The following is a 27945-nucleotide window of genomic DNA, read 5'->3' as shown; positions in this document are numbered from 1 at the left end:
GCGCCACAGTCGCCGCCCGGAGGAGGAGGAGGAGGAGGAGACGGGAGACGCCGCCGCCGCAGCAGCATGGAGGGCGACTGCGCCGACGACTACAAGGCGTTCGTGTCCCTGCACGGGCCGGCGCTGCGCGCCTCGGCGGTGCCGCCCCGCTACTGGCAGAGCCTGTGGCGCAAACTGGAGAGCGAGGTGGGCGCCGCCACGGACGGGGGTCCCGCTCCTCGCCGGGGGAAGAGCGCGCCAGGAAGGGGTGCAGGCAGGCAGGCACGCAGGCAGCGCGCTTCGGGGCGGGCAAGGCTTTGGCGCAGCCTCCGATGTCCTCCTGGAAATGCCCCTGGCTGGAGCGGAGGCCGTGAGAGGAGCAGCCCGGCTGCTGGATCCGGCCCACGGCGCCCTGTTCTCGCAGGCGCCTGTTGCGGCAAAGCCCCAAAATGCTCCCCTCGCTCCGGCACTTTCCGGCCGCCTCCAAGGGGGCAGGCCGGGCCGGGCCCGCGTGGCTCCTCGCCCCCCTGCAGTCCTCTCCGGCGATCTCCTCTGTCTAAGCCGCCCCAGTGGGCCTCTCTGCGTCCTGGGGAAGCGGGTTGCATAGTTCATTGCATGTCCCCGAGACAGGGAGGAAAACTATGTTTCCATCCTCTTTTCCCATACCGTGCATGGTTTTGTAAACTTATATCATGGAGCCTCTTGCTCACTTTTTCTGTAACTAAAAAGTCCCAGACGTTGCACAGCCAGATTTTGGTAATATGGTACCCTGAGCAAGGACAAAATCTGGCCACTCCCCCCCCTCATTTTTTTATTTTCACAATAATTCCTTTTGGTACAGTTGCCTTTTATGGGTTTTCTAATTACCGGTAGGTACGTGCATAAATACAGAGGGAAACCAACTGCACCACCCTAAATCTGGCACTGAATCCTGCAACCTTTCTTCATAGGAGTGTTGCTTTGTTGTTGTTTAGTCCTGTCCGACTCTTCGTGACCCCATGGACCAGAGCACGCCAGGCACTCCTATCTCCCACTGCCTCCCGCAGTTTGGTCAAACTCATGTTGGTAGCTTCGAGAACACTGTCCAACCATCTCATCCTCTGTCGTCCCCTTCTCCTTGTGCCCTCCATCTTTCCCAACATTGGGATCTTTTCCAGGGAGTCTTCTCTTCTCATGAGGTGGCCAAAGTATTGGAGTGTTGCTTAAGGTAAAGGTAAAGGGACCCTGACCATTAGGTCCAGTCGTGTCCGACTCTGGGGTTGCGGCGCTCATCTCGCTCTATAGGCCAAGGGAGCCGGCGTTTGTCCGCAGACAGCTTCCGGGTCATGTGGCCAGCATGACAAAGCTGCTTTCTGGCGAACCAGAGCAGCGCACGGAAACGCCGTTTACCTTCCCGCCGGAGCGGTCCCTATTTATCTACTTGCACTTTGATGTGCTTTCGAACTGCTAGGTGGGCAGGAGCTGGGACCGAACAACAGGAGCTCACCCCATTGCAGGGATTCGAACCGCCGACCTTCTGATCGGCAAGCCCTAGACTCTGGTTTAACCCACAGTGCCACCTGGGTCCCCGGAGTGTTGCTTAGCTGGGAGTAATTTGAGGAGGACCTGTTTATCTCACTCGCACCTAGAGAATCTGCAGTTGAGTATATCTCAAACTCTATATTTTAACTGGAAAAGTTGGGGGTCTTATACACCCAGTCTTATACGCTGGAAAATACGGTAAGCCAAATTTTGGGAGTAAGCATAATTGATTTAAAATTGGTTACTTCGGGAGGCAGTGAAAGATAGGCGTGCCTGGCGTGCTCTGGTCCATGGGGTCACGAAGAGTCGGACACGACTGAACAACAACAAGGGAGGATGCTTTGGGCCAAAATGCTAACCCTGCACACCTAGTTGTAAGACCCATTGAATTCAATAGGGTCTTAGGTGAGTGTTGTTGTGTTGCTTCCTTGGTGATTGGTGGTTTTAGAATCGAAGACTTGTTTGATCTTGCCCTTTCTGGCTTTCAAAAGAAAACTGAGTTGACTGAAAGTGAGTTTGATGAAGGGGTGAGGTTCCCTACCAAGTTTTTGGAGCGGTTATTAGTAATTAACTTGGGCGGGGGGGGGGGGTGCGGACTGTTTTGAAAGTGGCTTGTGTTTTTCTTTTAGGAGGTAGCTTAATTTTGTTCCCTGGTTCCAAATACTGCATTTAGATATATGTGTCTGTGACGGAACTGATGAGAGGAGCAAAGAAGAGGTATTAATTCCAGTTCAGAATCATGTTGGCAGCGGACTAGAAACTTGATACCTGTGTTCATAGACAAGTGATGTCCATGTTTTTTAACCGCAGTGTAACGGCTTTAGGTAATTATGATAAAAATATAGAGGTGTTCAGCCTCTATATTTTTAATCCCATCTGCAGAAAACTTGTTGGACTCTCTATTTTCACAGTTAATAATTCTTTCAAACGCTACTGTGTTTTGAAATCAAGCAGTAAGCGTAATACTAAACATCCAGCATTTGGGCATTGTCTCGGTTAAGACAATGCAATCAGCCAGGGATTGCCAGCCTTTGGGGACCTGTGGGCACATTTGCAAGCTGGATAAACTGTCACAGCCCCCTCCACAAACAAGCACACACTGCAACCTATTGGCTACAGTAGAATGAATGCATGCCAAATTTCAGCAGCCAGAGGTGACCCTGTGGGCACCAGGAAAGGCCATTGTGAGTGTGTAGGTGGCCATGGCTGTTACGTTGACAATCCCTGCCATCCACCATGGTTAAGGTAGATTAGGCTGCTGCCATCGTAATCACTTGCCTGAGTGTCAACAATGGCTTGCTGCCCTAGAGCTACCTGGCTAAAGCATGAATCGGAATGAAGCAATTCAGAAAGCTGTGTCTTACGCCGATTGTGGTTTGACATGACGTCTGAGTTGACTGTGGGCTATTGGTGCTCTGTCACCGAGACTGGAATGGATTGATCAGTCTGAGTTCTTTTGAGATCCATTTTATATAAAAAGATCTTGAAGTTTGTATAGGGATGGTTAATATTGTCCATGTCGGCAGTGTTGCATCCTTAGCAGCAGCAGAAGAAGAAAGTACAGTAGCACCTCGGCTTACGTTACTCTCGGGTAACGTAAACTTCGGTTTGCGAAAGCAGCACCCCCGGAAGTGTTTCGCCGCATGCGCAGAAGCAGTTCCTCCAGTTGCGGAAACCTCAGGATCCGACTGGAGCTCCAGAACGGATCCCATCCGCAACCAGAGGTACCACTGTATGAAGTTACTGTATACAGTGGTACCTCGGGTTACAGACACTTCAGGTTACATCCTCCGCTAACCCAGAAATAACGCTTCAGGTTAAGAACTTTGCTTCAGGATAAGAACAGAAATCGTGCTCTGGTGGCGGAAGGTCCCATTAGCTAAAGTGGTGCTTCAGGTTAAGAATAGTTTCAGGTTAAGAACGGACCTCCGGAACGAATTAAGTACTTAACCAGAGGTACCACTGTATCTACTAGTTGTCCCAGTTTGTGCAAGGACTTCTGCCAGTGCAACAGGGCTGCCCCTCCCCCCAAAAATGCTTGGGGTGATTGAAGCCTCATAACAGATCTGAGAGGGCTACAAGGGCATAGGAAATTCTGTTCTGGGTACAACCCATGGATTCTGCTTTTGTTTTTAACTTATACTTGGTTGTTCTTGTGCTGTTTTAACAAGTATTTTAGCTGTTTTTAAGGGCATGTTTGTTAATTACCTTGGGATATGTATGTGGAAGGCAATTCACACATGAATGAATAATAATACATGAAATGTGAGTTACTTCGGATAAGCTGCCCCACCCAGTTCCTGTACCGCCCCCAGTGAAACTAAGAATAAAAAACATGTTTGTTGTAGGCTTAGGTTCTTAACTTGCTCTTCTTGCTTTCCCTTATTCCCCCTTCGCTTTTTTCTGCTTTATCCCATTGTGTGTCATTGCCATGCATAGCTTATATAAATAGCTTTTTGTCTGAACTTGTAAAAGCAAATCTGAGCAGTGATTTTTTTTTTTCTGCTCCATGAGTTAATTTTTTCCACTTCATTTATAACCTGTGGACCTTTCCATCTTACTGCGATGGCTTCAGAAGAGCAGTTTGACTGTCATAGTTCAGTTAGTAGCCTAGCTTGCTTTTTAAGTTTCTCCATGTCCAACAGAATTTACCTTCTGCCTCTCCAGATACCACAGTGAAAGGAAAGCTTCTGCCAGAGTGCAAGACTCAAGACGATTGCGTTTTGTTTTCAACATTTTCTACCTTGACGAGTTTAAGGAACTGCTCTGTATTGCAGATGATTTTTGGTGGGAATGTTTGAGTTGAGCACTCAGTCTACATGGGGCACTGGGCATGCCAGTTAGACATTGCTCCAGAATGCTTCTGATACTCTCTGCGGCTTTACACTGTATCTGGAAATTTGAAATAAAGGACAAGATGATTTTCAGATAGGGGCAGACAAGGTTCCCCTGATCTTTTCAATGAAAAATACCCAAATAGCTTCTAGGGAACACGGGACACGGTTTGAAAATCACTGCTTGTGGTGGATTTAACTTCCTTTTAAAAATTCAGGAAAGCCATTAAAAGCCTTTCAAATAAAGATACAAAACAAGAAATGTAGATGTCACTGCACATGTGTCCTTATTTTCTAGTCTTTGGAATGTTTTTGCCATTGCAATTTTTTTTTTGAAAAAAATGCTTTTGCAATCCAATGCCAACTCTTTCTAAACAATTCAACAATAGTAAGTCGCTTCTGGGGTGGCAGATGGTTTGAGAACAGCGCGTCCCCTTTAAACTGCTGCGAATCATTTTTTAACCTTCCCATTAAGTGTATATATATCTGAACAGTAGGACTGTTTGCATGCGGGTTGGTTGCATATGATTAAAATGGCAGTTCTGAAAAGCAAGAAGAGTACTTTGCCATATTGGAAGCACGGTGCAATGTCAGGAACACAGGAACCAAGTGACCAGGTTTTCTGCTAAGGCCAGCTATAATCGGTGAATCCCTGAGAAAGGCCATAGTTTTTGTAATAAAACATGTTTTTACTTTTTTAAAAAATGCTGCCCTGTTAATTGATCAATCCACAGATCGCTGCAGCCTTCTGAGTAATCAGATTATTTTCTTAGTTTTCTGTTACATGCCAGCACTTCGGTTTTATTGCTTGGCTTCCTCTTTTATGGTGGATTACTAAGTCGGTCTGCAGGTTGACACTTGATTTGCAACCTGAGAGGCTGCAAGTGGCTTCAAGGCCGATGGAAAGCTGCGCAAATGAATGTGTTGTTGTGTCTCCTGTGTGTATGTTTTTCATCTCCTATTAGAGTTAAAACTGATGTTGTCATGCCATTGTGGATGAGATCGCTTCTCAGCCATTGGAGAGTGAACTAAATGGCAGAGATCATAAATATTGAATGACACGGCTGAAACTTCCTGCTGTTAAGGCGTGAACAAAATTAGTATTATTTTTAAGAAACTGTGTTTTCAGAGATTTGTGACACGTTCTAGGTGCCAGCCATGATCCCTGTGCTGCCTCACTAATATCTCTAAGACAAGAGCTTGTGTATTCAGTGTTGGTGTGGTATATTAAATAAGAACCATGCAAATTGCATGTAAATGGCCGAAACCGTTCTCTAAGCCCCAAAAGCCTTAGAGTTGTGAAGGGATGATTTGGAGCAGAGAAAGGACAAGTAAAAGCAGATTTAAGTACCTCTTGCTTCCCCTGATTCTCCACTCTAAATCCCCGCCTCCCAAAGCAGCTCTTTTTTAAAAATAAAAATAAAAGGGCTAGGTTAAATATGCTTGAAAGGAACAAGTATTTATCCCCAAAGAACAGGAGTGAGCAAATCTCTGAACCCTGAACTCTGGATCCATTATTTTCTCAGCACCGCCTGCAATGTGCGGATAAGGATACTGACCATCCTTACAGTGGGGTGGTGAAATACATTCCCCAGTACAGGTGTCTCTCCACTTACAGACTTGAACTCACTGTACTATTTACAGGTGGGTAGCCGTGTTGGTCTGCCATAGTCAAAACAAAATAAAATAAAAAATTCTTTCCAGTAGCACATTAGAGACCAACTAAGTTTGTTCTTGGTATGAGCTTGTGGTATCTGAAGAAGTGTGCAAGCACACGAAAGCTCATACCAAGAACAAACTTAGTTGGTCTCTAAGGTGCTACTGGAAAGATTTTTTTTTTTTATTTTGTTTTCACTGTACTATGTAGTTCACCGGAATTATATAGTGGTGAACTCCTGCTTGATGCTTAACTTTGAAAGCGTTTTTAAAATACCTTGCTCAGTCCGCTGGGACTTTGCCCCTTCATCCTTGTTTATAATTTCAGGTGTTTGATGCTGGGGAGTATTTTGGGATAATGCAAGTGGAGGAGGTGGAAGAGGAAGAAGACGGCGGCGATGAAGAACTTGAGGGAGAACTGAAAAAGAATTCAAATCCTGGAAATGAACTCTGCTACAAAGTGATAGTGACTAACGAAATGGGACTTCAGGCGGCAAATTCTAACAGGTGAGTCATTATTCTGAAGCAGATCTGAATGTTGTGTTTGCAGGGTGCCTTTATGCTCACGAGCTTTACAAAGCAGGAGAAGATAGGTCCCTGCCCTGAAGGGCTTACAATTTATGCCAGGCATAGGCAAACTCGGCCCTCCAGATGTTTTGGGACTACAACTCCCATCATCCCTGACCACTGGTCCTGTTAGCTAGGGATGATGGGAGTTGTAGTCCCAAAGCATCTGGAGGGCCGAGTTTGCCTATGCCTGATATATGCAGTCCTTGGAGCAACACAAGCAAGACAGCAGAGCAGGAAGAGGCAACATAAGGAGCACAGGTAGATCGTGCAGTTATTTTCGTTACGTGTACTTGGAGTTAGTTACAATATGGGAGATTCTGGGATGGTTCTGAAGGATCCATGGAAAAGGTGGGTTTTGAGGAGAGATTTGCTGGAAGAAAAAGAGGTGCCTTCAGGTATTCTGGAAAGTGGTTCCAAGCATATGGAGCCGGAAGGGAGAAAGGAGAGAGGTTGTTTTTGGAAGCAAAGGGCAGGAGATTTATGGATTGATGTTTGGATTTGGATTTGATATCCCGCCTTATCACTACCCGAAGGAGTCTCAAAGCGGCTCACATTCTCCTTTCCCTTCCTCCCCCACAACAAACACTCTGTGAGGTGAGTGGGGCTGAGAGACTTCAGAGAAGTGTGACTAGCCCAAGGTCACCCAGCAGCTGCATGTGGAGGAGCGGAGACGCGAACCCGGTTCCCCAGATTACGAGTCTGCCGCTCTTAACCACTACACCACACTGGCCTGGCCAAAGCAGCAAGAGAGATGAATGGTTTTGGCAGGAGAGTGCTGCTGGCATCAAAGATAGCAAGGTGGAATGGGGGGGGGGGGAGGTGGCAGTAGTCGCAGTAAGAGGTGACCATGGTGTCGGCAGTTTCAATTTGGATTGTTATTAGGGCCGAGTTTTAGAATGCCTTGTCTGTGGTCATCATGAACTGCCTTCTCGGCATTTGTAGCTGCGTTCTGTGTTTTGCTCTTAACTTGGCATGTCTTGCCTTCAAAGCATTTTCCTCATTGACCATGCCTGGACGTACCGCGTTGAACATGCCCGCCAGCAGCTTCTGCAGGTCCCCGGTCTGCTTCACAGAATGGCCAACCTGATGGGAATACACTTCCACGGAGAAGTGCCAGATGAGAGAGCTGTCACTCAGGTCTTGGAGGAAATGTGGAAATACAACCAGACCTACCAGCTGTCACATGGGGTATGGCCGTAGTAGGAAAGCTGAAACTCACACTGGGGTCTAGCTATAAAATTAAGAGGTTGTGCTTTTAAAAGCATTTTCCAGGTGCAAATGAATGATACTTGACACCACAGGAACAGATTTAGCACTTTCTGCTTCATTTGTTGAAATGGAGAACTAGTTGGGTATCATCTGCTTATTATAGACACCCCACCCCAAACCTCTGAATAACCTCACTCAGCCTTTTATGTAGATATAAATAACATGGGGCAATACCAGAGCCTGTGAGACCCCATAGCGTAACAGCCAAGGAGTTGAGCAGCAGCCCTGCAGAAATACCCCCTGAAGTCAGATGTTACAATCATTTTTATAACACATCTACTGCAATTATTAAGTTTGCTGATGACACCACCATAATGGGTTTAATTACAGGTGGAGACGAATCTGCGTACAGGGGGGAGGTTCAAAAGGTACCCACATGGTGCTCAGAGAACAATCTGCGCCTAAACATTGGCAAAACAAAGGAGATGGTGTTGGACTTTCGGAGGAAGAGAGGGGAGCTAGCCCCATTGTATATCGGGGGGGGGGGCTGTGCGGAGAGAGTCTCTTCCTTTAAATTCCTGGGAGTCCGTCTTAGTGAAGACCTTACTTGGGAGGTCAATACAGCCCAGGTGGTCAGGAAGGCCCAACAGAGACTTCATTTCCTTAGGGTCTTGCGAAAGAACAATGTTAGACAACAACTGATGATTTCCTTCTATCGGTCCACGATAGAAAGCGTTCTTTCATACTGTATTACGGTGTGGTATGCTGGTTTGACAGCCATGGACAGAAAGTCCCTACAGAGGGTGGTGAAGACAGCACACGACGTCATGGGCTGTCCCCTGAGTCCGCTAGATGTCATCGTGGGAGAACGTTGCCTCAGAAAAGCGAGGAACATTCTCAGGGATGACTCACACCCTGGCCGGCACCTTTTTAATCTCCTGCTCTCAGGCAGGAGATACAGAAGCATGATAAGCCGCACCAACAGGTTAAAGAACACTTTCTATCTGTGGGCCGTGAGGCTGCTGAATGGAAGACGGCAACATTGCAGCTGACGTTCGGGGTTGGTGGTCGTACGACAGCACATAAGAGTGTATCAAGGACTGAGAGATTGATGGGGGCTCGTTTAATCTCACTGTAAACATTGGTACAGTGACAAAATATTTCTATTTCTATTTCTATTCTACATGACTTGAGTTTGTTCTTCTTGTACAGACCGCAGAGGAGAAGGTTCCTGTATGGTACATTATGGATGAGTTTGGATCCCGAATCCAGCATTCAGATGAGCCCACTTTTGCAACAGCCCCCTTATTTTACATGCGGCAACAAATCGCTTATACGGTTCTCTGGCCCTTAAGGGACCTTGAGACCGGAGGTGAGTGTGTCTGTGCGCTAGGTATGCTATCTGGGTACGTCAGTATTCTCTTTGCCTATAAGACTTCCTTGCAAGACGTTTCTGGGTTGTTTTTTAGGAGCAGAGGGTGAGGAACAGGATCCGGTGTCTCCGCCGAATCCTGAGCTACCCACTTCTCAGTTTCCTAACATTACCATGACTTCAGGTGACCCAGCTTCAAAGCAACTTCAAGCTGGGTTACAGAAGAAGATCCCTGCCAAAAATGGGACTCCACTTTGGGAAGGGATCTGCTGTACTTGGGGAGCTGCTGGTTGTGAACTCCCTAGTGTAGTTGGTGCCAGCAGGGTTTCCTATCAGTATTGATCGGTTGATGGGCACTCATATCAAGCCCTGATTTCAGCAGGTGGCCATGACTTGGGGAAAGCAGTCTTGCAAGCCAAATCAAGCCTACATTCGCCCAGTGACTGTTTCAGAGGGAGAGGTGAATTAGTAGTCTGGGTTGTGTTGTGATTTTTTGTTTGTTTTAAATGCATGGAAATTTTCTGCAATTTTTAGTAATCTCCGTTTATGCATAGCTATTGCATATTCATATCGACGACACAGAGTTGATAACAAGTTTGCAAAAAAATAAATAAATACCTACAGCTTTTCATTTTCTTACAGAGGAAGTGACCCGTGACTTTGCCTATGGGGAAACTGATCGCTTAATCAGGAGGTGTCGGCTGTTGCCATGGCTACCCAGTGATGTTCTGGAGATCGACTCTTTTACTGCAGAGCCGTCAGATGATCACTACCAGGTACAATTTTTATCTTTAACCGGATTGGTTTATTACAGATAACTACTGTAACTCGCTATCAGTATCAACTATTTCTGCACTTACCTTTTGTACACATAGACTCCATTACTACTCACCAGAAGTAAAATTAAAATATTGGGGACCAGCAGATCTTTTACTTGCTGAGCATAATGGTCACAAATCCAGAACATAAGAAATCCAGTTGCAGCACTTACAATAAAACTTACAAACTTATAATAAGACTAAACCTTAACACTATAGCATACAGAAAACAGAACACTGAGAGAAAGAGCGAGACCCAGGCTCCTCCTGACCTGACTATTATAGTCAGCACGACAGAAAGGATAACAAAACCAGTTTAAACCAGCTGTGCTCGGCTTCCCAGCAGAAATAACCCAAACACAAACCTCCTTCCTATTTCTTTCACGTAGAAAGAAAACTTTCTTTCACAGAGAGAAGAAACCTTCCAGAACCCTCTTGAACTAATCATAATAGGAAAGGATCAATACTTACTGTACTAAGAAATGCAAACTGACTAGTGGTTTGTTTTTTTTGGAAGTATTTTTATTAAAGATTGCTTGATTTACAAAAGTATGTGCAATGCCTCTCGTATTTTTTTACATGTATCATTTTTACAAATCAGTTTCATTTGTTGAGACGTTGAGAAGAAGGGGGAAAGTGGTGGACGGGGGGAGGATGGGTGGGGGTGGCGGCGGATGATGATGAAGTGTGCATGCACACGAAAGCTCATACCAAGAACAAACTTAGTTGGTCTCTAAGGTGCTACTGGAAGGATTTTTTTTATTTTTTATTTTGTTTTGACTATGGCAGACCAACACGGCTACCTACCTGTTACTTAATATATGTAGGGTTTGATGTCAGCGTTGCTTATGTAGGTTCTCTTTTGTTTGCTTGTGTTCCTTTGGTGGTGAGAGAGGTCAGGGTTGTCCTAGGGCAGGGGTGGCCAACTACCAAGAGACTGCAATCTACTCACAGACTTAAAAACGGGCAGGGATCTACTCCCTTTTGGGGTTCAGTCAAAGTTGAGCTTTTTTTGGGAGAAGGAAACCCTGTTTTTTAGGGGTGCAGGGCGATGTTGTTGAGTTTTTTGGGGGTGAGCCAGTTTTTGAGCTTCTTTGGGGGAACCAGTGATCTACCACAGGCGTCCAGTGATCTACTGGTAGATCATGATCTACCTGTTGGACATGCCTGTCCTAGGGTGTGGCTGTTCATTTGTGGTTGGCTGTGGTGGTCTTTGTTTTCATGTGTGAGTGGGGTGGGTGGGTGTTTTTGATCAGGTTAGCCATATTGATTTGTATGCTGTTGGTAGATTTTTGTCATTGTCTTGTTGGGCTGTGTGTGTGATGAAGGGGAGCCATACCGGGGTGAAGGCATCTTCTTCTATTTGTCCCATTGTCAGTTTCAGTTTATTGGTTAATTTTTCTAGTAAGGCTGTTTCTCGTATGGTTGTTGTCAAGTTAAGAGGTGGTGGACTCACACATCCCCTTCTTGACGGATTTACAAGTGAAACTCGAAAAATTAGAATATCGTAGAAAGGTTACTTTCTTTCAGTAATTCAACTTAAAAGGTGAAACTAATATATGAGATAGACTCATGACATGCAAAGCGAGATATGTCAAGCCTTTATTTGTTATAGTTGTGATGATTATGGCGTACAGCTGATGAGAACCCCAAATTAACAATTTCTACTTTGGGGTTTTCATCAGCTGTACGCCATAATCACCACAAGTATAATAAGCAAAGGCTTGACATATCTCGCTTTGCATGTCATGAGTCTATCTCATATATTAAACTCCAGTAGCTAATGAAAACAATTGCTTACATAAATGGACTTTTCCACAATATTCTAATTTTTGAGTTTCACCTGTATATGACGCAGTGTTAGGCAGCCGTGTGGTTTGGTTACATCTGTTCTTAAATTTGTTTTAGATATTTTATTGCCCTGTGTTGTTTTTAGATCCCTTTTAATCTTTCAAATGTTTTATTTTATTTTATTTTTAGTGTGTGTGTGTTGTTGTTTTTAATTACAGAGGTGTTTGCCTTCTTGTCTCTTAAAGGGAAAGGCGGGTTGTAAATTTAATAAAGCAATAATATATAAATTGCGTCTCCACTGGTGTTAATCCAGTTGTGTGCATTGTTGTGCCATACATCTCAGTGCAAACTACAGAAGGAGGAAGGGAGAGAGTTTGCAGAAGACTCACTCTCCCAACCATTGTTCGGAGACTGCTAGCATTATAGCTGCATGAGGCGTAACAGCTTTATAGGTTCAGAAAAAACGCTTGGGGGAAATAACTGCTGGGGTGATATACTTCAGACGGCTGATGCAGGATTGCATTTGTGTGTTGACTCCACACACAACATCCTCGGTGCTCACTGAAAAGTAGCGCAGGTCTGAGAGAATGTCTGGTTTAGTATTCGTTCTTTATTCTGCTAGTTATCCATGTGCAGGGAGACATTTACACAAGAAAGCATTCAAATTGTGCTTTCCCTACCTGGACCAATCCCAGAAGGGTTCTGAAGTTGTTATTGATGAATTGTTATTTAATACCCAGCGTTTAAAATGCTGACGTCCTTTCTCCCTAGGACTGGGATGAGGCAACTGTGGCACCCCCAGAATGGTTGAGCTCCAGCTTCCATCAGCCGCAAACACAATTAAGAGTCGGGGGTGACTGATGTTCAGCAACATCTGGAGGGCCACAGGTTCACCACCCCAGTATTCCGGCCATAGAGGGTGTTGTTGTTCAGTCGTTCAGTCGTGTCTGACTCTTCGTGACCCCATGGACCAGAGCACGCCAGGCACGCCTATCCTTCACTGCCTCTCGCAGTTTGGCCGAACTCACGCCAGTCACTTCGAGAACACTGTCCAACCATCTCATCCTCTCTCATCCCCTTCTCCTTGTGCCCTCCATCTTTCCCAACATCAGGGTCTTTTCTAGGGAGTCTTCTCTTCTCATGAGGTGGCCAAAGTACTGGAGCCTCAACTTCAGGATCTGTCCTTCTAGTGAGCACTCAGGGCTGATTTCTTTGAGAATGGATAGGTTTGATCTTCTGGCAGTCCATGGGACTCTCAAGAGTCTCCTCCAGCACCATAATTCAAAAGCATCAATTCTTTGGCGATCAGCCTTCTTGATGGTCCAGCTCTCACTTCCGTACATTACTACTGGGAAAACCATAGCTTTAACTATACGGACCTTTGTCGGCAAGGTGATGTCTTTGCTTTTTAAGATGCTGTCTAGGTTTGTCATTGCTTTTCTCCCAAGAAGCAGGCGTCTTCTAATTTCGTGACTGCTGTCACCATCTGCAGTGATCATGGAACCCAAGAAAGTGAAATCTCTCACTGCCTCCATTTCTTCCCCTTCTATTTGCCAGGAGGTGATGGGACCAGTGGCCATGATCTTAGTTTTTTTGATGTTGAGCTTCAGACCATATTTTGCGCTCTCCTCTTTCACCCTCATTAAAAGGTTCTTTAATTCCTCCTCACTTTCTGCCATCAAGGTTGTGTCATCAGCATATCTTGGTAGTATCATCAGCATAGAGGGTACCTAGATTTATTATAACAAAAAAATACAATACTATGAAGAACACGGGGGGAAACAGCAAAACTCAGGTTACAAAAAGTGGTTCCCAGGTAAGTATTTCAGTACAGAACTTAAAGCAGTAACGACAAGGAACTTTCTTCTGGTGTGAATGTTGACAGCAGTTTGTTCAAAGAAATTCATTGTGCATTTCTGGCCTGATTCATCTTTCTGTGATTTAGCTGGCTATATATGTCAAATAAGAAACTCCTCAGAGTTCCAAAACCTTTTTTTTAAAAAAAAAAAAATAGTGATGAAAACAACTTCTTTGAAGGGCTTCATGAAGTGCAAATTACTGCACACAAACTGCTAAATAATCCAACGGGTTTTTATACAGCTTGATAGAGTTGGAAGAGAGTGGATTGAGTGAGAGCGGAACTAGATGAACAAGGAATTTAACTGAGGTGTTAAGTCAAAATTGATCTTTAATTGAGTTTTCTGACTTCTGCACTTTGTAGGGCTTAGCTTTCTGAGTCAACACACACACGTGGGACTGGCCTGCAAGTTGTTCTCGCCACGATTGATAACTGTTGTGTGTCCTACAGTATAAATTATCTTCATAACACTGTGGTGTTTTCTGTTTTAGGCCATCTTAAGTGAGAACAAGGAGACACTTCCTATTCCAATAAAGCTTCCTGTTTATGACAAGAATAAAATCTTCAAGTACGTATTTCCAAATGGTGCATTTTGCAATAAACGTGACTTCTGTGGGTGGTTTTTCCAGCGGTGAAGGATTAGCTCCATTTATTGTATACTGTGACATTTAGCCCTGGATTCTGCTGCCTGTATAGGAGAAGTTCAATGTGATGCCAAAAAGAGAGGAATAATGTTGCTTTCAAATAATTGTAGTGGATGAGTTTGTGTAAAATTGTAGAGATTATAGGTTGTCAATGTGAATCTTCATGTCCAACCCTGGGGAGAATAATAACAAGAAGGTAATGCATTTTATTTAAAGAGAGGCTATATCAGTAAGGAATACTAGCAAGAGAACCATTTTAATTCTTGCAGTAAAAACAAGGGAGAAGATGAGTCATTGCAGAGAAAGGAAAACATTACTAAGACTGCAAAGTTTGGTGTGTTTGTTCTGCAGGAGGGTTGCGAATGTTTTGCTTCCTAGTTAACTGGGGGGGGGGAAACCAGCAACAGTGAGAGAGCAGATTTTCTGAATACACAACTATGGGCGTTTGCTGCTTAGTAGAAATATAGTATGTTTGGATAGTGGCCTAGCAAGCCGCTGTTGTAGCATGCCAGAAGGTCTTTCTCCTTTACTCTGTTTGGAAATCTGTATTCCCTATTCACAGCTGTTAAGTGGTATTGTGCTAGATTGAGTTAATGCAGATCCATCTCTCTTCTCTCCATCATCATACATGCATTCTTGTACATTTTGAGGGGAAAGTGTGTTTGCCTATATGCATGTGTGTTTTTAAAAGACGTGAGTACAGGTTTTTAGGTTTTAATGGAAAGATTTTTATAGAGGCATGACTGTATTCTAAATAGACCAGAGACCTAATTGCAAATTGCACGAAGTCATAATTTATTTTGAACAATGGCATATTATATTATATTATATTATATTATATTATATTATATTATATTATATTATAATATATGTTATTTTATTGATATACTGCCGTTCATCAAAGGATCCCTGGGTGCTTCACAGAATAAAACACAAGCAAATAATTAAACCAAAACAACAAAACCACCCCCCCCACAGGTATATTTGTGAACATGCTTCCCAGGCCCCCACACCCATGGTTTGTCATATTGTCCAAAGTTAAGTTTGTTTGTTTGTTTGTAACAAACCCCAAGAGGGGATACAGAAATAGGCCATGGTTTCTTATCGTGCTATAAGGAATGCTTGGGGGACGGCACATTCATGATGAAGTCATGTTTAAAACAAACTATTGCTTAACGTGAAATACACACTATTTTACTGTTTTGGCTAAGAGCAAGTAGAAAATCTAGTGAACTTCCCTTGTCTTAACAAAATAAAAAATAAAAAAAATTCCTTCCAGTAGCACCTTAGAGACCAACTAAGTTTGTTCTTGGTATGAGCTTTTGTGTGCGTGCACACTTCTTGATGATGTGATATTTTGAGCAACGTGATCCCATGTTAAATTTCCAGTAACATATTTCTGCTACTCGATGACAGTGGTACTTATATCTTAAAGGTAAAGGGAACCCTGACCATTAAGTCCAGTCGTATCATATCTCTGGGGTTGCGGCGCTCATCTCGCGTTACTGGCCGAGGGAGCCGGCGTACAGCTTCCGGGTCATGTGGCCAACATGACTAAGCCGCTTCTGGTGAACCAGAGCAGCGCTGCGGAATATCTTACTGGGGCCTCAATTCTTGGTTCCAAACTCAGAGATTCCAAAAGTGACTTTTAGGTTTATTTAAATAAGCACCTACCTTTTGGATAAGAATTTTTTGAATTGTATTATCTAGGTACAAGTGGCAGGTGGTGTTGCTTTCAGATTATGCCAGCACTTGCCCCTCCCCCCCCCACTTTTAAAAATTGGTTTAACATCTTGCCCAATAAAGAGTTCTGGGGAACACAAACGCTTGCTTGCTCTTTTGTGACATTTTGGTTAGTCTCTACCCCTTACTGTGGGTTTTGCATCCAGGTAAGGTAATAGTGAATTTAGAGATCATGTTTGTGCATATGTATGGGTGTATACTGGTGGGGGTTTTTTATTAGTGTTGTGCATTGGATTCTCATAATGATAAATGTTGGCGTATAGATGTGTCAATAAATACGTTTCTGTAATTGTTTAGAAAAGACAGGAAGGGATTATTGTAACTCGCTCTACGCGGGGCTGCCACTGAAGCTGACCCAGAAACTCCAGCGGGCGCAGAATGCCACGGCGAGGCTCCTTACTGGGTCTTTGCCGCGGGACCACATTCATCCAGTGCTCTACCAGCTGCACTAGCTCCCGGTGGAGTACAGGGTCAGGTTTAAGGTGCTGGTTTTGACCTTTAAAGCCCTATGCGGCTTAGGACCCTCGTACCTAAGGGACCGCCTCTCTGGTATGTCCCGTGTAGGACCTTAAGGTCCTCAAATAATAATATTTTGGAGGTCCCAAGCAACAAAGATGCTAGGTTGGCCTCAACTAGGGCCAGGGCTTTCTCGGTATTGGCACCGACTTGGTGGAACAGCCTATCACAAGAGACCAGGGCCCTGCGGGATTTGGCATCTTTCCGCAGGGCCTGCAAGACGGAGCTGTTCCACCTGGCCTTTGGGTTGGTTTCTGTTTGATAGTTATGCTTCATTCTTTTATTGGTGGGCTATTTGGAAATGAGACTGCAGTTTTAATTTTGAATTTTTAAATTTGTATTTTAATCTGTATTTTAAATTGATTGTTTTTATGTTTTTGCTGTGATTTTAATTAGTGTTAGCCGCCCTGAGCCCGGTTTTTGGCTGGGAAGGGCGGGGTATAAATAAATTATTATTATTATTATTATTATTACCTGGCTTGGGTTGCAGGTTGTGGGGGCTGAAAAGTCTCACAGGTGTGGATCTTTCCCCAGTGCCAAAACAATACTTCTCAGGAACTTCAACAGCGCTGTTTATTAGAGTCTTGATATGCCTCCTCCCTCCTGAGAGCTACTTTCATATATTTTCTTTCTCCACCCCCCACCTTTTTTTTCCAGAGTTTACACAGACCTCCAACAGGTCCTTCAGAATCTGACACACCCCCGTTTTGAATTCACGGACTCTGAGCAAGAAGCTGACATTCTCTACAACTTCTCTCACATCAAAGATTACAGGTTACACAGCTATTTCCCTGCAAGTAACAGTTTTTCTTACCTGTTCAATATGCGTATATTCGGCTGTGCAGCTCTCTGTTTTTAAATGCATTCCTTCTCTCGTAGGAAACTGAGTGAGGAAAGGCCTCATGTGATGCTGAATCAGTTTCCTTGCGAGAACCTCTTGACCGTGAAGGATTGTCTGGCATCCATCTCAAGGCGCATTGGGGGCTCAGAGGGGCCAAAATGGCTCCCCCGCACCTTTAATCTCCGTACAGAATTACCACAGTTCATCAGTTACTTTAAGCAGCGCGAAAGGAGGTGAGTCCGGCTCGCTTCTTGCACAGAAAAAACAATTCGCATCTGTAGTCAGTATCCCTAATTTTATGTGCCGAGATAAAGTACAATAGTGGCTGAAATAGTGGAATCCCCCCTACTCTCCTTGTCTGCTCTGGCTCTCTGGGTCACCCCTGTGAGAATCACGTAACTGGGGGTTGATGGAGAAGTGAGAGATGGAGTGAAACCACCTCCACCCATTGCTTTGCTCTGGCCTCATCTGTTGCTGGCATGCAGATCCACCCTCAAAGTAATGGATGCACGACAAAGCGCCGCTCTGCGCATGCACGAGAGGCAAACCCAGAAGTAACCGGTTCCGGTGCTTCTGGGTTTGCTGCGGACGTTCGGCGAAATTGACGCTTGACGAGGTAGACTCAAAACGAGGTACCACTGCATCCTGTGTCCAACGGGTAGGTTGTGATCTACCAGTAGATCACTGGACGTCTGCGGTAGATCACTGGTAGATTACCGGCTCCCCTCAAAGAAGGTGAAGAACTGTGGCTCCCCTCAACATTTTACTTTCTCCCTGAAAAAGCTCAACAACTGTGACCCGAACCATCCAAAAATGGGCCTTTCTCCTTCCTAAAAAAAGTTCAACAACTTTGACCTGAACCCCCAAAAAGGGGGTAGATCACTGCCAGTTTTTAACTCTGTGAGTAGATCACAGAGTTGGCCACCCTAATGGAAAGGTGACTGAGTTGGCCACCCTAATGGAAAGGTGACTGCCTTCTTCTTAACAATGTGTGGTAGCCTTTATGTTTGCATTGTGATTAATACTTCTTCGTTATCTCTAAAAACCCTAACCTGAGAAGCACATAAATTTTGGCAATGTGTATATCTCAGTTCAGCTTTGCTTGTTTAAAGGGTGGTGGGTGAAAACTTCTAATTCATTCGATCAGTTTTGTTTTTATAGTTACTTATTTTAATGGCCTCACATTCTCTGTATGACGTACAGTAAAAAGCAAGGGGAGTAGGTGGCGCTGTGGTCTAAACCACTCAGCCATTTGGGGTTGCCGACCGGAAGGTCGGTGGTTCGAATCCACACAACAGCGGTGAGCTCCCATTGCTTTGCCCTGAGGCAGTTGCTTCAGTTCATCTCATGGCTGGGCCAGCCCTGCTGCACAGGGATGTTTTGAGTCACGAATGTGGGAGGGAGGGGAGAGTGGTTATCTTGCCACTTTTTTAAAAGCCCGTTCAGTATGCCCCTCATCTGTGACCCCTCAAACACTGTGGTCTAAACCACTGAGTCTCTTGGGCTTGCCGATCAGAAGGTCGGCAGTTTGAATCCACGCTACAGGGTGAGCTCCTGTTGCTCTGTCTCAGCTTCTGCTGACCTAGCAGTTCGAAAGCATACCAGTGCGAGTAGGTACCACTGCGGTGGGAAGGTAAACGGGGTTTCCATGCGCCTTGGCATTTGTCAAGGTCCTCCGTGCGCCAGAAGCAGTTTAGTCATGCTGACCACATGACCCGGAAAGCTGTCCGTGGACCAACAGTAAGGCGTTGAACAGCACTGTTACTTTATTTACTTCTGTGCTCAGATTCACCTAACACAGGGAGAATTAATGATAGTCTCAATTTAAATCAATATAATATAATCATTGGGTGTAAAGAGGGCTACCTAACTTGTGTTCCTCACAGCCCATCTGCTACGCCTGTTGCCGAGCTTGATGAACCCATTTCTGTTGGGCCTCTTCGATTCATTTGTGCTTTGTGCCTCTTCCTTTGGGCACTCTGCATCTGTTGATCAAAGATGAAATGTGGAGGACTAAACAGAACATGCATTTGTCTTGGTGAATCGCAAGCTGTGCAAGCCGGGGTAGGGTATTCTTGCCTGGGAATGTTTGCATTCAGACATGCAATGGACAAACGCCTGCTCTTTCCTTCCTTCCTTCCTTGGGCCCACTGTAGGGAAGAGGACAACCACTGGATATGCAAGCCGTGGAACTTGGCCAGGAGCCTGGACACCCACATCACAAAGAGTCTTAACAACATCATCAGGCAGAGAGAAAGCATCCCTAAGGTCAGAGCAAAACAGGTCTTTGTAACGTGGTTTCTTATTCCCTGGAGCATCTCACTGTCGTTTTCCTTTTACATTTAAAAAGGTTCACAATGTCTTCGCTGTGACGTGATCTTCGTTGTTCATGTTAAACTTGAATACAGATGTTTAGCAATGGTCATTGCATTAAAACATTTCAAGTGTTTTTCCAGTGGCTCCTTTCAGCCCATGTGTCTGCACGTTTTTGACAGTAATAAACATTGGATAATTGCCACTTTATGCCTTAGCTACCACACTGTTTTGCTGAGAAGTAAAATACCACTTAGGTATAAACATCAAGAAGTGTATTGCTCCTTCTTCCTAGACTGGTTATTAAGTTTACAGCATTAAATACATTTTTAATGCACACCTTTTTCAACTCTAGTATCCAAGTATTTAATGCCCTTTTGTAGCCTAAGGCAACCAGGTAATCTTACATCAAATTGTTTTCATAATTTCTGGTGGTACTTGGTGATATGTTGGGTTTGTTCTTAGAATCTTAATTTTTTTTTTAAGTGCAGTGCGGAAAATCACTTTTGAGTCAAAACTGCATGAAATTCTAGTATAGAATCATAGAACCGTAGAGTTGGAAGGGCCCCCCCGGACCATACAATCCCACCCCCTGCAACGCAGGAATCACAGCTGAAGAAGAATCCTTGACAAATGGCCATCCAACCTCTGCTTAGAAACCTCCAAGAAAGGAGAGTCCACTACCTCCCGAGGGAGACGGTTCTACTGTTGAACAGCTCTTGCTGTCAGAAAGTTCTTCCAGATCTTTAGTCAGAATCTCCTTTCGTGTAACTTGTTCTTGATGTTTAGTCAGAATTTATTTGCTTGCAACCATTGGTTCAAGTCCTACCCTCTGGAGCAGGAAAAAAACAAGCTTCCTCCATCTTCCATATGACAGCCCTTTAGATATTTGAAGATGGCCATTATATCTCATTTCAGTCTCCTCTTTTGTAGGTTAAACATACCCATTTCCCTCAACTGTTGCTCACAAGGCTTGTTTTCCAGATGCTTTACTCGCTTTGATAAAAAGCGGAACAACAGCTTAAAGGGAAACAAAGCTGAATAAAGGAAAGCACGTTCTATATTTATAACCTATCTATGCCTGAAAAGAGGCAGATTCACATTTGACAGTTGAATTGTGAGGTTGGGAGATTTGCTACTCTCGCTGTTGCGTGTGCAGCACCTTCACTTTGCTTTCCGTAGTTAATCTCACAGTTAATCGTGTTGCTGTTTTTTACACAAGTTGTAATTGTAAGCTGCTTTGAGGGCCCAACATTGGCCAGAACATAGCTGTCAAGTTTCAGATTTGAAAATAAGGGATCAGCAGTCTCACCTATCCCGGGGACAGTCACATGTCAGTGGTGGGCGGAGCCAGAAGCAAACGTGGGCGGAGCAGCAATGTAAACTCCAAGCGGGCTCGGAGCGGAGCATAGAGGAGGGCAGCCAGCAAAGAGGAGGGCAGCCATGTGCTCCGCGCAATGGAGCCCCATCGTCTTCTTGTCTGATCCCCTCAAAACAGGACAGGAAGCAGCAGCTGCTCAAAGGCAGGCAGGCTCCACCCGCCAGCTAACCCTATTGGCCGGCTGAGGGGCTCAACGGCAACGGATAGGGGCTGATGCAGGGGGAGGAGTACACCCCCCTGTAAGCACGGGAAACGGCTCCCACTTGCTTTGAGGGCTGAGGCTTTTCTCTCCAAGTAGGCGAGGTCTTCCCACCCAGTCCCTGGCCAGCAGGGGAGGAGCTGCTTCCATTAAAAACGGGAAATTTAAGGGAAATAAAAAATAAGGGAGAGCAGCGGGAAACTGCTTGAAATAAGGGAGAATCCCGGGGGAAACGGGATACTTGACAGCACTGGGCCAGAAGGTGAGGTACAAATATTTGAAATACAAAGTTGAAATTGTCTGACCTGGGGTTTCTTATTCTTCTGTTTTCAGGTGGTATCCAAGTACATTGAGAACCCAGTGTTGTTCTTTCTTGAAGATGTGGGATTAGTCAAATTTGACATCCGTTACATTGTGTTGTTGCGATCAGTTAAGCCACTCCGGCTGCATGTTTACGATGTGTTTTGGCTACGGTTCTCAAATAGGTAAGAAGGCACACATTGAGAAGGGTTGGACTTGTGGCATTGCTGAATTTCATGAAGAATGTCCATTCTTCTAACCTACCCCCCACCCTTTCCAACTGCTCAGCCCAAAAGTCAAAGAAAGCAGCTTTTCGTTCCTGTTCCTCATCTCGCAGTGGTTATAAATATAATAATATTTTAGGATTAATGGTTTTTGACAAAGGATTTGGATATTGGACAATGTATTTTAATTAATATAAAAAATAATTGCCAGGTTCTTGAGGCTGCAGGGAGGGGGGAGGGAAATAGGGGTGGAATTAGAAAAATTGCAGAAGTATAAAGAAGCTGAGGAGGATAAATGTTAATGAATTAGGTAAGAATATATATGTTAAATATAGAATTATTTAGAAGGAAAGAAAAGGTGATTAAATTAGATTTTAAAGATGAGAGAGGAAAACTGTAAATTATATTTGATTATGGAATCAGCATGGGGGGGGGCTGGGGAAGTCATGGTAGAAGAATGTATGATTACCTGACCCAGAATGGGGGGTCAGGAATAAGCAATAATTAGAATATTGAATGTGGTTGAATTTAAAATGATTTTAATGGCTCCTGTGAGAGGGGAGCGAGGGTAAATTGCTCCCTCCGGTGGGAGAGGGGACAGTAGTGAAATGAAATGTTCAACCTTGTAATATTTGTGCTTTTAATTGGAAAATCTTATAAATTTTTAATAAAAAAAGGAATTTCATGAAGAATGAATGTTGTATTTCATCCATTTTTCCTTTTCAGAGCATTTTCACTTGATGACTTGGATGATTATGAGAAGCACTTTACAGTCATGAACTATGCTTCTGGAGTCTCGTTGAAACAGGTGAGTAAATTATACAGGGAAAGGAGAGCTTGGTGGACCAGGTGGTGTGATGGGTTTGAATGTGGCCCACAAGCCCCTGACACCCTTTAGCCCAGTGGCTTGGCTTTCCTACATGGTTGTTTGACACCCTGGGGTTCTTTGGGAATTAAGGGTGGGGTGGAATTGTAATAAACAACAAATTACAGTCGTAGCTTGGATCCCGAATGCCTTGGTACTCGTCCATTTTGGCTCCCGAACGCCTTAACCCCGGGAGTGAGTGTTCCGGTTTGTGAATTTTCTTTGGAAGCCAAACGTTTGATGCGGCTTCCGATTCCATGCAGGAAGCTCCTGCAGCCAATCGGAAGCCGCACCTTGGTTGTCGAATGTTTTCGGAAGTTGAACGTGTGGGATGTAAACGGAGAGCAGTCAAACCCAACACTGCTAGAGTGGACATGAAGGCAACTCAGTCCTCCAGGCTTAACTTCCTGTTTACCTGGACTGAGTTACAGGAACCAGAAGTAGGTGTGGTCTTACCTGGGAACAAGATCCCAGGGTTCATTCACCATTTTGTCTCCATCTGTTCATGAAGCAACAAGGATGTTCTCCTTGGCTTCCAGCCAAGAGAACAAAGGAAGCTATTTTTCCCCATGGAAGTAGCAACCACATGTAAATACTTTTTACTAAGCATGCCTGCCTTCTGAGAAACGCTGTGTAACTCAGGAAGTAATGTGAGTAAACTCTTTTTATTCATTTAAGATATATTGTGTCGTGTGCAGTCTTTTAAGAGGGATAAAGGGGAAATATATACCAGGAACATATCTATTATAGAGGCTTTAGCAAGCCTGTGCAAGCGCGTCTGCTGTGTGTGTGTTTTAAAAGGGAATGAAACTCTGCTAAGTTTGGAGCTTGTTAATTCAAGCTGGGATGAGGTATATAAAGTAATATATCATCATCCACACTCCTAAGCATTCCCACAGAACGGACGTCCGGAACGGATTCCATTCAACAACCAAGGTCTGACTGTAATGATAAATCTGAAGCCACTTTCTGCAACAACCCTATCAAAGCTAACTAAACACATATGAATTTTGGGGGATGGGCACCTGGAAACTCGCATATGCTGCCTGGAACAAATGCACGATATGAATGCGATACCCCACCACTGCAACTGCACCCATAATGCAGCGGCCAGGGCACAGGTGAAGCTGTGGCGAGGCTAGTAGTGGCACAATGACAGGGCAGATCTGGCAACTGAGGCAGATCACTTCGCCCTGCTTCATGCAAGCAGCAGCCTTGCTTATTACCTGTTTAATGGAGCCTTATGTGAGCCAGTGTCGCTTATTTCCAGGGAAGGGATTTCCAAATCCCATCAGCCCAGTTGACAAGAGTGATGGGCATTGCGGCTATATTGTTGGAGTGCAGGTTCCCCATTTCTGGAGTTAACCCTTAGCCTTCTGAGGCTGACAGTTTCCCTTGGAGACTTAAGTTTTATGGGCTGGTGCTGTGGTCTAAACCACAGAGCATAGGGCTTGCCATTCAGAAGGTCGGCGGTTTGAATCCCCACGACGGGGTGAGCTCCCGTTGCTCGGTCCCTGCTCCTGCCAACCTAGCAGTTTGAAAGCACATCAGAGTGCAAATAGATAAATAGGTACCACTCCAGCGGGAAGGTAAACGGCGTTTCCATGCGCTGCTCTGGTTCGCCAGAAGCAGCTTAGTCATGCTGGCCACATGACCCAGAAGCTGTACGCCGGCTCCCTCAGCCAGTAAAGCGAGATGAGCGCCGCAACCCCAGAGTCATCTGCGACTGGACTTATGACAAGAGTATTCAGGATGGGGTGTGGGAGGGGAAAGAAAGCAGCCTTCAAATAAAGGACGTAAAATTGCAAGAACTGGACCTTAACTTGTAGAGTTAAGGAGGACAGAGGTGGAAATTGGTAAAGTTACGTGATAATGCTTAAAAGAATACATTGCTAACCAAATGGTCTCTTTTTTTTCAGATCCACTATGATGAATTTATTCCTCTCTTTGAGAAACAGTATCCTGAGTATTCTTGGAAATCTGTGCAAGTAAGGCACCCTGTGATTCAGTAATTTAATTTTTTTCTCCTAGTGCTAAAAAATGACCAGAGTTTCATTTTTCTGCCATAGATTACTTTATTATCATGATTATGTTTCTCACACAGAGGTCATTACCTTATAAAATGGACCACGGGTTCTAATTATACGTATTGTACTGAGATTATTTTTCCCCTATGGCTTCAGTAGTGTTTCAAGATTTCAAATGGTTGCATCCTGCGTCTAGTGCTAATTTGGCAGGAATATTCATCAGCAAGGTCGCTTAGACTCAATCACTGCCCCACTTTCAAATGCTTCTGCTATTATTTGACTAGTTTTTGAGTTGAGCAGAAGAAAGGAGTCTCAACTTACCGTATTTTTCGCTCCATAAGACGCCCTTTTTTCCTCCTAAAAAGTAAGGGGAAATATCTGTACGTCTTATGGAGCGAATGGTGGTCCCTGGAGCTGGATTTCCCAGGGGCCAAAAGAGGATCATGCTTTTTATTTTACAAAGAGAAAAGGGGGTGTTGAAAGGACCCCGCTCAGCAGCTGATCAGCAAGAGATTGGGAGAGAGATAAGAGTCCCGGCTCCCTTTCAGCCCCGCCCCCTTGCCCAGGCCTCCTTTGTTGAATGTGCTGCAGAGGGAGGTTGTTTGTTTCCCCAGCAACGTGTGACTGGCTGATTAGATTATCTGTCTGGAAACTGTAGAAAAGGCTGCAGAAATGTGAGTTTATCCCCATAAAAACGGGGCTTTTCCTCTTTGCTTTTCCCCCTTTGCAAAAGGAGCTTTGCTTTTTCCCCTTTGCAAAAAAAGCTGCAAAACTTTTAGCTGATGCTCAAAAAAACAGGGCTTTTAGAGGAGGAAAACCAGAAAAAAATATTTTTTGTCTTGTTTCCTCCTCTAAAAACAAGGTGTGCCCTATGGTCCGGTGTGTCCTATGGGGCGAAAATACGGTAGTCCGAGAGCCTAATGATTTGTGTGAAAGGGGTCTGGGTTTCATTCCCCGCCACCTCCAGTCAAATTACCTCGGGGGAATAATGTTAAAGTTTGTTTGCTCTTACGCCTGCATTTATTGTAAATGTGACTTTTTGTTGTTGCTAGGAAGATATCTTCAAGGCATTTGCTGAACTGTTCCAAGCTGCTTGTGCAAAACCTGCGCCATTTGGCATCTGTGATTATCCATCCTCACGAGCCGTTTATGCCATTGACCTGATGCTTAAGTGGGATACATCCGGCAACGGTAAATTTCTTCTTCTGTCTTGTCCTTTTTGTCCCGCATATTTTTAGGGCTCTTCTGAAATTTGGGAAACCAGAAAGGAGATTTAATTGGTGGCCATTATAGCTTTGGTGTCGCTGAGGAGCAGAACCTTTTTCAGCACTTCCTGGCATGGCCTTTAAAGGGGTCACTTTTTGGACAAAGGCCTTTTCACTTACAAATGGAAAGATACTGCAGTGTTTCAGAGCAGCGAGTCTTCAAACTTTGTGTGCAAAGGGGTGCATATTGAAAAAGTTCTTCACTGCCAGCTGAAGGGGTCTCCTGGAGTGCAAGTGAATAAATTGGGGTGTGCAGCAGGTGGGACGCTTTCCTCCTCTGCCTGGCCCTCCTCTCTGGACAGCCACCCACCATCCCTTCCACCTGGAGCTTGGGTAGCTGGGACGTTCCCATCTCTCGGTGGCCTTTGGGCCTTATCCTCTTCCTCCAGTAGGAGGGCTCCTCATAAGGGCGCACGAGCTGTCCAAGATACAACACAAGTGCTAAGGGTAAACAGGAGAAGGTGTGTTCCATGTTGGGGAAGCCTCTTCGTGTTTAACATACGTATCTCAATAAAACCACATTATCTCTGTCTTGTCTTCTAGGCAAACGGGTTATGCAGCCTCAGATTCTGGAGGTGAATTTTAACCCTGACTGCGACAGAGCCTGCAGGTATCACCCAACTTTCTTCAACGATGTCTTCAGCGCCCTCTTCCTGGACGAAGCCAAGGATTGCCACGTGACTGCCATTGTCTAGGGCTTGTCTTGGCTATTTTGCGCTTCACAGTGAGATGCTTATAATTTCAGTTCTATGAGCTGCTTATGCAAGAATGCTTCCTATACAGTGGTGCCCCGCTAGACGAAAATAATTCGTTCTGCGAGTGTCTTCGTAGAGCGAAATTTTCGTCTAGCGAAGCGGCAATGCAGCGCGGAGATTTTTTCCCCCCGTCTTGCGAGGCAGCCCCATTGACTTTTTCGTCTTGTGGGGCAGCCTTCCGCTAGCGAATGCCGTTCGTCTAGCGAGTTTTTCGTCTAGCGAGGCATTCTAGCGGGGCACCACTATACTGGCAATCAAGACAGAAATCTACTCAATCAGGTGGAACGTGCATATAATTTGCTTGTAAGCAGCTGTCTGGGTTGCCTTAGTTTTTTAAACTTTTTTTACTTTCTTGCCTGTCTCGATTACTTTATCGCTAGTTCACTTTCACAAAGTGTATGTTTTTATTGCATTCTGATGCTCACAAAAGTGCAGTATCAATTTATTACTTTTTTCTCAGTAGTTGGTATATTTTGTTGGTTACAAAGAAGTATCCGTACAGCTTTTCCCAACGTGCTTTGTGTTTTTAAAACTTGCTGCAGATTTACTGAGGCCATTGTTTTTCTTTAGACCATTGTGCTCCCGCATCTTAAAAGGCTTTGTTTTACAAATGAATATGAAGCAAATTATTTGAAAGCCATAGCTGGCTCCTGTGCCCGCAGAATGTCAATAAACCGTGTCCCCACAAATACCAGAAACTGCCTTTGTTACTACACAAGAGCATCTGAAATTTTTGTTTCTTGGTCTTCACCTTGAGAAGTCACTTCAGCTTCCTTGTTTTGCAACATAAACCTTGCTTGCTTCCAATATATTCCATTCTTTATTCTAGCAAATAAAATGGTTCAGCCACTGGCTTCCCCCTCCTGCCTCCCCTACACCTTCAAAAAAGAAGCAAGCATCACCTTTATATGTTCATCCCTTCCTTTATTCTTTGCCTGACTGCTGCCCTCCCTTTTAATGAGCTCTTGATGTATTTGAGTTGCAGCACTGCTGGGGGGAGGGAGAGAATAGTTCCCGTTATTTTGCCAACAGGGAAGCTGGTTCAAACATATTTAAGAATTCACCTTGTGACAGGAGTACATGTGTTTCAAAGCAGCAAGCCAACTTCCATCTCTTGCTTAACACAGCCCATCTTCTGCCAGCTGGACAACTCCAGCCAGGTAAAATGTCCCCCTATAATAGTGTGTTTCTTCCCTGCAGTGGAGTCTCCAGTATAACAGCAAAGTAAAAAAAAAGTTTTGCCCCGAAACTGAGTCTTGTCTCG

General features: G+C 44.6%; 1 protein-coding gene across 1 annotated transcript; it reads left to right on the top strand.

The window, feature by feature from the left end:
- The first annotated feature begins 28 nt into the window (after positions 1-28).
- On the top strand, positions 29-27288 carry TTLL12 (tubulin tyrosine ligase like 12). Its single transcript, XM_033148314.1, has 15 exons — positions 29-186; positions 6319-6497; positions 7550-7748; positions 8982-9141; positions 9784-9917; positions 14100-14176; positions 17169-17285; positions 17391-17585; positions 19509-19620; positions 21579-21730; positions 22496-22577; positions 24554-24622; positions 25714-25852; positions 26470-26701; positions 26924-27288. Exons 1-14 carry the CDS (start codon positions 67-69, stop codon positions 26619-26621), a joined length of 1887 nt encoding a protein of 628 aa, XP_033004205.1. The 5' UTR covers positions 29-66; the 3' UTR covers positions 26622-26701; positions 26924-27288.
- The last annotated feature ends 657 nt before the right edge of the window (positions 27289-27945 follow it).

Source organism: Lacerta agilis, chromosome 5 (assembly GCF_009819535.1).
Source record: "Lacerta agilis isolate rLacAgi1 chromosome 5, rLacAgi1.pri, whole genome shotgun sequence".
In the NCBI taxonomy this organism is placed as follows: domain Eukaryota; kingdom Metazoa; phylum Chordata; class Lepidosauria; order Squamata; family Lacertidae; genus Lacerta; species Lacerta agilis.
Note: the sequence above shows the minus strand (reverse complement) of the source record. Positions and strands in the feature narration are given on the sequence as shown.